General features: G+C 40.8%; 1 protein-coding gene across 6 annotated transcripts in view; it reads right to left on the bottom strand.

Moving 5' to 3' along the window:
* The window catches only part of TTC13 (tetratricopeptide repeat domain 13), an 89,180-nt gene that overhangs the window by 56,871 nt on the left and 20,197 nt on the right, over positions 1 to 12,112 (bottom strand). For all 6 annotated transcript variants that reach the window (XM_025850722.2, XM_073879061.1, XM_025850718.2 and 3 more), the window contains exon 4: positions 9,718 to 9,788. In XM_025850722.2, coding sequence (XP_025706507.1) covers positions 9,718 to 9,788 — 71 coding nt within the window. The remainder of the gene's footprint in view (positions 1 to 9,717; positions 9,789 to 12,112) is intronic.

Raw genomic sequence — 12,112 nt, 5'->3', positions numbered from 1 at the left:
ACATAGTAAGAGTTTTGCATTAAAAAAATAATAAAGAGAACCAACATTAGGGAGCCCTGTGCTAGTTTCTGTCACATGGTCATCTCATTTGAAATGCAATCCTCTCAAAAACTCTTATGACCAGCAGCATCCGCGATCGTGTCTCACAGAGGGAAATGGAGGCTCAGGGAAGTAAACGGTTAGGAGTGAAGCACTAGGTAGTGCCTCTTCCTGGTTTGTTCCCCTCACAGTCATGAAATAATCTGAAAAGGGAAGAACCTCTCAGTGCCAGCCCCATTGAGCAACAAGAAATGAGTCCACTCCACAGTCTGCTGGGGTTAATGCAGTCCTTTATACTATGTGTCCAAATAGGAACCAGACCCTTTCTGCAAGCTGCCCCAGATGGACTAGATAAAGCCACCCTTGGGCCCAAGGACAGGGGTCCGCTGCCCCACCATCACCTCCCCAAACAGGTGGTATGAACCGGCCCACCTCGTGAGGGAAATGCCTCTCTTCTACATTTAGCCTCTGCAATTTCTACCACTTCTCTGAATCCTTCCCCTACATTTAAGAAGAGTAAACAGCCTCTGGCTATATGTTTGGGGGTGAAACTCTTGACACTGCTAAAGAATCTACCAGAACAGGGGCACCTGGGTGGCTCAGTCAGCGAAGCGCCTGCCTTTGGCTCAGGTCGTGATCCCAGGGTCCTGGGACTGAGTCCCATATCGGGCTCCCTGCTCAGTGGGGAGCCTGCTTCTCCCTCTCCCTCTGCTCCTCCCCCTGCTCATTCTCTCTCGCGCGCGTGTGCAAAAATAAATAAAATCTTAAAAAAAAGAGATAGAGAATCTAACAGAACAGTACCAGACAAGGCATTTTATAGACTAATCTACCATTCAGTTTCAAATCTGAGAGGGAGTCTGCCCATATTGTAAGAAAAAGACACATCAACCTCAACAATGAGTGAATGAGAAAGAATAAAGGAGAAGATGACGTATACTGGAAAACAAAAGACTAAACAGAATCCAGTACACCTGTATCAAGCAGCAAACTGATGCACCACTGGCCCCAGCCCAGCCAGCAGACCAGCCCAAGGTGTATAAAAATTGGAAAAATTCAAGTTAGCAATTCCAGATCCCTAACTTCCCTTGAAAAATCAAAACATGCGGGTGCCTGGGTGGCTCAGTTGCTAAGCGTCTGCCTTCAGCTCAGGTCATGATCCCAGGGTCCTGGGATCGAGCTCCGTATCATCGAGCTCCCTGCTCATCAAGGAGTCTGCTTCTCCCTCTCCCTCTCCCTGCCACTCCCCCTGCTTATGCTCTCTCTCTGTCAAATAAATAAATAAAATCTTTCTAAAAAATGCAACAAAGATAAGCCTACATTTTTGCATTCTTACATGAAAAAAAAAAAACTAGAGCTAAGTACCGGCCACTTCTTTAGATGAGGGGTGTATATTCATCAGTTTACCGGAAGCCCACCCATCACCTCTAGGTCACGGCAATGCACTTTGCTCATTTAAGTCTCTTCCCTGGCTCCACACAGTTCTGTTTGGAGTTGTGATTTATAACTTACACGTGACTGGCATGAAAGGCTCCACGCTATTCGCTAAATGGAAAAAAAGTTAATAGAACTACAAAGGAATGGCAATTACTTTTATTTATAAAATTTAATTAAATATAAATATTTATATATAATTGTGTGGGTCAGTATGTACACAGAATAAAGCGCACCAAAATACTAACAGTAATTTTCTGTTGGGAGTGAGATTACTAGATACATTCCCATTGTACTTACTACACTGCTGTATTCCTTTTCACGGCTTAAAATAAATGTGTATACATTTGTAGTCAGAAAAAAGATGTTTTAAGTAATATGCATTATAGAAAAGAAATTTTTAGTATAAATACAAAACTTTATTCAAATAAGTAGTTGGAATATTTATTATAAATTATGGAAAATTTAGAAAATGAAGAAAAGCACAAAAAAGAAAGTAAAGGGCACCCTATCACCCTGCCATGTGGAGATAACAGTTTAAACATTTAAATATCCTTCCTGGCTTGAAAAAAAAAAAAGGCAGAACAAGTCATTTGGAGGGGGAGGGATACAGGTACAGAGGGGCAGGAGGAGCAGGAAAAACAGTGACCCGAGGAAGAAATAAAATGAAGACTGACTTTATGTGTTTCCATAGTCAACAGCACCTGCCAGGACACAGAAGAGTCCACACAACAGCCCTTCGTCCAGGCTGGGGTAGGGGGCAGAGAGCCTGCATGGCTCTTCCCCTGTGAGGACATTCTCCAGTGAGAGGAACACCTACTCTGATTTGTAACATCTCCAAATAGACTACCTAAGAAGCTTTCCTCCTAAAACTGAAAAAATAAATAAATAAATAAATATGATGACCAAGGAGTAAATCGGAAAAAGGTGTACTTAAATAAGCAGTTCTTCTACTGCAGTGGCATCCCCATACACCCTGTGGCCAGGGCCAGCCACCCGGGGGTCATCCTCATCCCCCCACCAACACGCCTACTCAGGAAATCCCAGCAGTCTCACCTCCTGAATACACAGTCCACCTCCCGCTCCCCCCCGCCCCACCCAGTGTACCAGCCACTGCCCTGTTGGACACCTCCCCCGCTCACTTACTATACTGCAACCAACTTAACCACGTTCCCGTTCCTCCCATCCAGTCTGAGACCCACACTAAGAGTTACCTAACAACAAAATCTGATCATGTCACTCTGGCTGAAATTATTCCTTGGCTCTGCAACACCTCCCACAGCCCAATTCAAACACATTTTTACTCTAACCCAGGGTAAAATGCACTTTACGTTCTAACCCAGTACACACATACATCCAGTACACACATACATACGTACATAACATGCCCGCGTACACACACATACACACATCAGAAATAAAAGTTGCACTAAGTCAAACCTAGTCTTACTATTTACAATGCAACCTATTTTCCATTCTAGTGTATTTCACTTTTTTCTTCGGGGCACCTGGGTGGTTCAGTCCTTAAGCGTCTGCCTTTGGCTTAGGTCATGCCCTGGGATCGAGCCCCACCTCCGGCTCCCTGCTTAGCAGGAAGCCTGCTTCTCCCTCTCCCACTCCCCCTGCTTGTGTTCCATCTCTCGCTGTGTCTCTCTGTCAAATAAACAAAATCTTAAAAAAAAAAAATGTGCTAGTCTTCACTTGCCAATCAATTTCAGTCCCTACTAAAAGGTTGCAACTCACAAATGGAAAAACAATGAGGTAACATCTAAATACTTTTGTAGAAAATATTGATCATTTTCCTGCCTTACTGTTGAAGTCTCATCTCCTTCCACTCTACACCCATAATTCATACTCCAGAAATTAGCACTACTTCAGTTCTCTAGACACAAGATGCTCTCCCAAGTTCAGCACATTGCAAATGCTAGCCCACCTGCCTGGAACGCCCACCCACTGCCTCAGCTCAAACACTACCTCTCCTCTGACTCCTTCCAGACTCCCCTGGAAAATAAATAGGCCTCGGTTCCTACTATATGTTGTATGGACATTAGTCACTCAGTCAACAAATATTTACTCAGGGCCCGCTATTAGCCATGTCCAGTTCCATGTGCTAGAAATACTGTAGTAAGCAAAAACAAGACAGAAGGCAAGACTCTTGTTGCCTAGCCAAAGAATCACAAATATAAATGTAAAGTTATACCTTCAGTAAGTGCTATAATAGTAAATGGTGCTTTCTGGAAAATGCATAAAGATTAGACACAGTCAGGAAGGTTTCCCTGAGGAAGAAGTACCTGGGCTGAACTGTGTCAGGGGGTGAGGGTGAGGTGAGGGAATGTCAGAGCAGCTGGTCCAGGCAGAGGAGGCCTCAAGGCAAGCAGGGATTATAGCATCTGCTCCAAGATAAGGCTGGAGAGGTAGGCAGGGACCTTACTAAGGATTTTAGTCTTTAACAGCGAAGTATGTGTGTGTTTAAAGGGCACATGCATGGATGGCACGCATGTGTGTGTGGAGGGTATGAAGTGATAAGCCAGGAAATCATGGATGTGCCAGTCATCTGGCAGATAATAGTGGCTTGGCTGTGGTTTGAACAGAGCCAGGAACAGCAGAGGGACACCAGAGGTACTTGGGAGGCATCCAGATAGAGTCATTGCTGAAGGAAGTAGCGCACAGATGTGTGCAGCAGGTGGACTCATGTCATCCCGTGGAGAGGGAGGGTGCCACCCACTGACCTGGACAACACTAGAACACGACTAGGGATCCTTTCTCAGTTATGGGTCAGGGTATGTGGAGGGATCCGGGGAGAGCATGGGGTCAAGTTGGAACCTCTTAATGGATATAATTCCATTAAAGTAATTCTCTCATTATTCATTATTTTGCATTTGCACATCTGTCACCCATGGGCACACAATATCAAGGGAACATCTTGTCATGTTTGGCTCTGTGGCCTCTAGCACAGTGCCTGACACATAAGTCTTAATATGTAACAGTTATTAGTTAGCCACAAACACTGGCCATTTCCTAGGCAGCTAAGATCTCAATGCATGTTAAAGACTGTCAGATCGAGGTCAGCTCAGCCGGGCCTGTTCTTCTCATAGGGGAAGCAAGCGGACCACCTGGGCGGAAACAATGGGGTAGTCGTTGGTAAAAAGCCAGATCCGGGGTTCCATAAGGCAAAGCTGTATGACGGATGTGCCACAGGACTGGCTTCATGTGGGCATTTACGTGTGTTTATAGCAATAAAAAATGTTAAACCTTTAAGAAACAGCCATTCAAAACTTTGCAACAGTTAAAATATCTGAACACTGACAACTTCCTGCATTTAGCCATCATCTTTTTGGCTCTGAGGATTTTATGTGCGGCCTCCACTGGCAGAGATCCTACCATGGCCCTTCCAGTGGCCTCCCCAGCCCTCCCTCCAGATCCCCCACGTGGTCTTATCATGACCACAGCAGTGACTTTCCATTCTGCCAGTGACAGATAACAAGTCGTACCAAACAAGAAAAGAAATAAAATCTATTATTTAACAATGGTAATGATACATCCTTCTGTGCTGTTGAAAAAAAAATCTAAAAAGAAAGAATAAATTAAATACAGAAAATCTAAATAGGTGAATCTGTAAAGGATCACTGTGGTTGTTATCTCAGTTATAATCTAGTATTAAGGGTTCCTAAATGTAAATGATGGATTTTATTACTTTTCTTGATTGATACAGCTTTATTATTTTATTTTATCCATCACCACCTCTGGATGTTAACAAGAAATCAAAACTCTTTACAAAATGTCATAATGAATTATATTTTCAAATAAAAGCCAATGTCTATTTCTAAAAGCAATTGGGCTCAGAATATCCATTTTTCAAAATATTTTTGAGTATATAGGTCTAATAATATTTACATTTTATCAAGTGTTCAGAATTTTAAATGATTTAAATGCAAACTAGTATTTCAATCTTCCAATATTACTTACTTTATGCAAATGCAAAATCATGGTATAATAAGACAGTTACCTTACCAGAGTCATGTACACTTAGATGTCTCAATTCCCAAGACACTGATTTTTTTACATCCAAAAAGGTCTAATTTACTATCCTCATTATACCATTTATATAGTGACTTTAAATTTTACAAATATTTATTTTTCCCACCACCAAGGCTGGCTTTTTGATTAAAATTCAAAAGTCACTGAATCGAAGACTAAGTCAAAAAAGTCACCGCACAGCAATGTAATGAGGATTCAGTTTTGCCCAAGTGGAAGACCCACATACCTAATTACAAGAAGGATGTTTACAAATCATATGCAGGGGCATGTTTTATATTTTGTCTGCTAACGTAAAATAAGAAACAAATATTTTTATAATTCAGTTCTCCCTGAATCAGATGAGCTCAAGGTCACACAATTAATAACAAAGGCCTCATTCGATTTTTGCAGCACTTATGTTACCGAGCCCTGCATGGGGACCAAAGAAGCATGGCACCTGGCAAATGGTTCCACTTTCCCAGAGTACTGTCAACTGATGCACTGACACAGGAGGAACACGTATGCAGAGACAACACGAATGCACAAGCTTTTAAATCAAGAGTTTTCAATGCAGTCTGACAGATCTATTAAGTTTTGAAATTGTGTTCAGTTAGAAACCCTGAGGAGCATTTTTTTTTCCTTTATAGATGTACCAAATATCCCGTAGTTCAATAACTACTCAAACACACAGCTCACAACAACAGAGACTGTGGAAATATCGTCTAAGTTCACTCCTCGTGGTACAACTAAGACAAAAGGAAGGTTTCAGAGCTTTATATCAAAAGGTCATTCTGGAATGTAAGTAGCCCTCATGCACAGATCCCAATGTCACATTAAACGACGTTATAGAAATGGTGACTCTGATACAATCCAAGCTCTCATGGTCCCATTTGTTTTCAGCTTCCTATGAATGGAACCAGAGTCCACACTCTGCTACTGCATACTGGAGCTCCCGGGCTGTCCAAAAGAAAAGTTTTGTCAAGCATTCGTGAATTCAGAAACCCTGAAAAGTTTGTGTGCCAGGAGCTGCCACCACAGAGTTGCTAGAGGCCATGGGCTGGCTTACAGACGCAGAGTTTCTGCAGGTGTGGCGGGCCCTGCAAGGAACCGGTGGACACCCAGCGGCAGGCTCTGCGGCGATACTCAGGCCCATCCTAGTGGGAAGAGGGAAGGGCGTTGGGGCGGCATCTGCGCAGCAGCGCTGAGCAAACCGCCCTCCTGAACCCGGGCCATGCAAAAGCATTGCTGGGACAAAAACCAATGTCATTACCGCAAGAAACAGTTCCATGGCATTTGCCAGTAAAAGAAAAGGAAGAGCAGTTAGATTTAAAGGATCGTGCTTTTAAAATACAATTTGAAGAGGCTGACTTCTGCAAATTCTGATTCATGATATGAAAAGAAATTTTGGTCAATTGGGGAAAAAGCACTAACTCGTCTTCGAATACTTGCTTGCTACCCCCTACCTGTGCAGTTTCTTGATGAGATTGGCTATCAAGAATTTTAATTTGAAGAAAACAATGAAAAGCTCTTAAATAGGAATCATGTGCATCACTTTCAAATATAAAGCCTAATATGGAAAAGTTTCATCTGGAAAAGCAGGACTGAGTTTCTTATTAAAATTTTTGAACAGGGGCACCTGGGTGGCTCAGTCGGTTAAGCATCTGCCTTCAGCTCAGGTCATGATCCCAGGGTCCTGGGATCAAGCCCTTGCTCAGCAGGGAGTCTGCATCTCCCTCTCCCTCTGCCCTTCCCCCTGCTTGTGCTTTCTCTCTCAAATAAATAAAAATCTAAAAAATTAAAAAAAAAAACTTTTTTAAAGAATGTTACCATTTTTTTAATCAATCTTTATATTCTGTATTTATCATAGTTATGTAACACGAAGAAAATGTGACACATTTTCACCAAGCTCCATCCGGATGCCTCTAAATTTGCTCCTGTTTACTCCCATGGGTCAGGCAAACAGGATTTTCAACCTGTGTCATGATGTGGAAAAGGTTGGGAAGCACCAAAATAAAGGGAGAAAAGACAGAAATCACCAAGAAAAGCACCAGCAGGAAAGCCAAAGCCACTCTTGTTCCTTTATAAAAATACATTATAAATGGTCGCCCAGTTCTGTCTTCTTTGGGCCAGGAGTATTTGAACTTCTGCTGCTCCCCATCCTCTGTTCCTACCCCATCAACAGCCTGAATCAGCAGAAAAGGAGTCCCACCTTATAAACTGCACATTCTCAGAGAAAAATTTCTCACTTGAAAGCAACCCATTGTATTGCAGATTGATGAACATGCTCTATCAAATTTCAGTATTAAGACCTTTTCTTGGCACAAAGAGAGAAATTTTGACCTACTTTCTGAATGCAGTTGTGAGAGAAAGAAGTTTTACAACGATAAATGGACAACACGAGCAATAGTATAGAGTCATTAAAAGCATAAGATTAGAGAAATACTGAAAAACATTTACAGTATAAAATTCAGTGAAAAGGTAATACAAAATAGTAGACATATTCAGATTATAAAACACAAATGCATACTTTGAAAAGGTCGTAAGCAAAAAGCTTCAAAAATGGTAGAGTGGCAGAATTAGGAAATTTTTTATTATTTAGAGTTCTTTCTTTGACATAGTTATACTGTCTTCAACTACAACGATATTTTTCAAAAAGTTGAATGCATTGATATATCCACAAGCTCTCACTGTTTTCTGCTATTGGTTACTGTAGATTAACCAACATTTCTCCCATAAATGTACTAAAACCTCCCTTTCAAACCAGGGCCAAGTGTTAATTGTGTGAAGTGCTTGCTTACCTTTTTAAATACTGCAATGCCTACCAGAAAGGGAATTTGTAAAACTACTAATAATCTACCCTTCACAGTCTAAACACCACTGAAGATTGTCATCCATACGAGCACTCCCACACACAACTGTTCAGATCTGAGGACTTTAAAGTAATCACTAAAACGATCTCCATGATTTTTTTTGAGAATGAAGACAGAAATGTCAATATAATTAATTTTATGCTTAAAGAAGAAAAAAAAGTAGAGCAAGAATTTCAAAATTAATATTTTAAAACAAAGTGTACTTGCTGGATTGTAAATTATCTGTTTGTTCTATGAATAGGAATATGCTAGAATGGTGCTTTGAGGAGCTAAAATTAACTGAGCACTCACTATGCCAGGCACTGGGTACTAAGGACTTTCTAGAATATTTCATTTAAACGTAACAAGAATAATTTTGGAGGTTATGGTTATTATCTCCAGGAGTCAGGAAATAACATAACTTGCTAGCAAGCAGCAAAGGGGATTAGAACATGGGTATCTTCAACTCTAAAGACCACATTTCTTCACTGTAGTCTACTGCACAGCCACATCGACAATCTATCGATAATGGTCAGCACCACAAGAACACAGTTAAATAAAGGTAAGGGAGGGGCGCCTGGGTGGTTCAGTCGCTAAGCGTCTGCCTTCGGCTCAGGTCGTGGTCCCAGGGTCCTGGGATCGAGCCCCACATCGGGCTCCCTGCTCCGCGGGAAGCCTGCTTCTCCCTCTCCTACTCCCCCTGCTTGTGTTCCCTCTCTTGCTGTCTCTCTCTCTCTCTGTCAAATAAATAAATAAAATCTTAAAAAAAAAAAGATAAGCGATATAAGGCCAACAATGTTAGTCTGCATTACAGGTCTCCCTTGCAACTCTTCGACATTTGTTCAAGCCTTTTATCTTAACCAGATTTTAATGCAGCCATCAATCAGAAAAGGTTCAGTACTTCCACTGAAGAGTCCCACAATTACACTTTGCGGTGAGAAACAAATCCACGAGTGGAAACATGCAGATCAGCTCCAGCACGGAAAGTAAACATATGGACGTCCAAGAATTTCCAGCATCCACATCTTATGGGAGATAGCGCAGTAAAGAGGAAAGTGAACTAAGCTAGTTTTCGTTTTTTTTCTTTTAAACTGCATTTGAGTCCCATGTCTTTCAGCTGATGGTGGGGAGACTGTGAGCAAATTGCTTTACCTCCTTTGATCTCATTTTGCTCATTTAAAATAAAGTTAATACTGCAAAGATTAAATGAGAGCATTGTTTCAAGGCCTGCATCAAGAAAATGCTCAGTTGGGGCTGATCTCCTTTACCTTCTCATATGATCCTAAAAGCAATGTATTCTTGCAGTACTTTAGCTACGCATAAGTCCATATTTTTGTCATGACTATCAACTTGAAATTTCATAATTAAGAGGAAAAATTACCTGAAGCATTGTCGAAAAATGTCTTATCGCTTCATCATAGAGTCCACTGCCAATCAACACATAAGCAATAGCTATGAAACAAAATACATAAATATTACAGGAAAGAATGAAGGATCTCTGAGTAGAATCAGTAACTAAATTCTTTGCTGAGTCCTAACAGGCAGCTCCAAGGACCAGAAGCAATTAAAGAAAACCTGGAAGTTAATAAGATGTACTTGAATTCTTCCACCACTCGGCACCTGCTATCAGTCTTCCAGTGCTCTCAAGATTTAAATTATTAAAGCCATCTATAAAACATCACCTACAAGAAGTAATTATCTTTCTCTAGGCCCATCACTCACTTTCAAATACAAATAACCTTTATGATATTTCCTATCGATACATCAGAAGAGCTAGTAATGAGCCTGAATAAAGACCACATAACATGGCAATGTGATTTTACTGTGAAAGGTATGAGAAATACCAAATAGCCTCACAGATCTCAATCCCTGGGGGATGCTGAACTTACTGCCAGTTACCGAGTAAGAACAAAAGCAGAGGCTCAAATTAATACATATTAAGAGAATGTTTAATTCACACCAGCGCAACACAGCAGTGGTCTTTTTCCTACCTCTTCTGTTCAAAATATAGTCAAAACACTACCCAACATATACACTAAAGATGCATACATAGTTTCTGATCAAATTGTGTCAGTAATTGGTATTTTGTAATTAGATCCATGACAACCTCTTAATACACGGCAATATGTGGACTAAATTTTTTCACCTGTCCAAAATGCAATAAATTATTGAGAGTCTAGATTGCATTTCATCTATGTTACATTACATTATTGATAGTCTACATTATATTTCATCTATAAAATTTGCCCTAACTCCCTAAATCCTCAGATATCCCTGAAAAAATTGTATTCCTCACTCAACACAATACTATTTTGATCACATTTCTTCACAAGAAAGCTTTATCGCAATGCTCCAATCCTAGAACCGAAGAGGTGTTCAAGGAGACAGACAACTAAAACTTTTACTGGCGTGAAGAGCTGAAATTTCCTGAGAGTTAAAAGTAGTAAAAACATTCAATGCAGAAAGAGACTTAGAGTGTCCCCAGAACTAACCTGAGAAAAGTAAACTTCAAAAGCACTGAACATCATAATAAGACAACAGCTTTGGGGGCATTCTTCAAGATAAAGAGGGCTGTTTTTGTCGTAATTTCTTTGAAAAGATAAATTAAGGTCAAACTCATATTTGAAATAATAAGAAGGGGTACCATTCAGATGCATCAGATAACAAGATAAGCAGAGACACCCTTGGGGGGCCAGGAATATTAGCAGTAAAAATAACAGTGACAGGTATGTGCGTGGCACTCTGTACATTTCCACGTATTACTCATTTGCTCCTTGATCACGATGAGACAGGTACAGTTATTATCCCCATTCAAAGACAAGGAGATGAAGCATAGTGCAGTCGAACAAACTGTCCGAAGACAATGTGGGGTGAGACAAAAGAACCCAGGCTGCCTGCTCTGGGACCCACCCTAACACACTCCCCTGAAATAAATCAAGGCCGTACTGAAACTGCTGTGTACTGGGCTAGACTGCAAAAATGGTTTGAATTTCTGGATGATTACATGAACAGGAATGGAAATGTAAACGTGTCCTTCTTTGAAGGCAGGAAGATGGCGATACATCAGAAAGCCAAGACCTGGGCTAGGGTTCTGGCTCTGCCACGCACCAGCAGTGTGATCAGCCACTTCTCACTACTTCTGGGTCTTGCTTAACAAGCCTGTAGAAGATCTTCTAACATTCCTTTCAGATCTAATGTTTTAGAATTTCCTATCTCTCTCCACATAACCAGTAAATATCTATTGAATGAACAAATGAGTAAGTGACCCATAAAAATGAATACAGTTTTAGGGGATAAATATTACTGTACTTAGGAACACGTTTAAATTGTTCTCCAAAGCTAGGCTGTTGAACTCCACTTAAATAAAATCAAATGCAGCTTTCAAATCTTTCTATCTAAAAGTAAACACTTTTTTGAGAAAAACCCAAAAGTATCCATTAAAAAAAAATCCAAATCTTACAAAACTATAAATAAACATTAAGATCTAAATTTTGTTGTGGCAGTCCAAAGACATAGAGAAAACACTGGAATTCCCACAGAAATCATTACTATCCAGCAATTCCACATCTCCTGGCAACGCCTATGTTGACAGAAGCTGCTCTTCCAAGGAAAAAATACTGTAATATGAAGGATCCTAAGCCAGCTCAGGGCCTAGAGGTCTAGTAGGATTAGTCTTAGAGCACAGAACAGGCCTGGCACACCCTGGGCCCTTAATTCCTGACTTAATAAATGAATATGGGGCTGACCAAAACCCAAGGACCTCAGAAAAGACCAAA

The sequence above is a fragment of the Callorhinus ursinus genome, unplaced genomic scaffold (assembly GCF_003265705.2).
Source record: "Callorhinus ursinus isolate GAN/ISIS: 27379988/994484 unplaced genomic scaffold, GSC_fseal_2.0 scaffold32, whole genome shotgun sequence".
In the NCBI taxonomy this organism is placed as follows: Eukaryota; Metazoa; Chordata; class Mammalia; order Carnivora; family Otariidae; genus Callorhinus; species Callorhinus ursinus.
The sequence above is the reverse complement of the archived record's forward strand: the minus strand, read 5'-3'. Positions and strand labels throughout refer to the sequence as shown.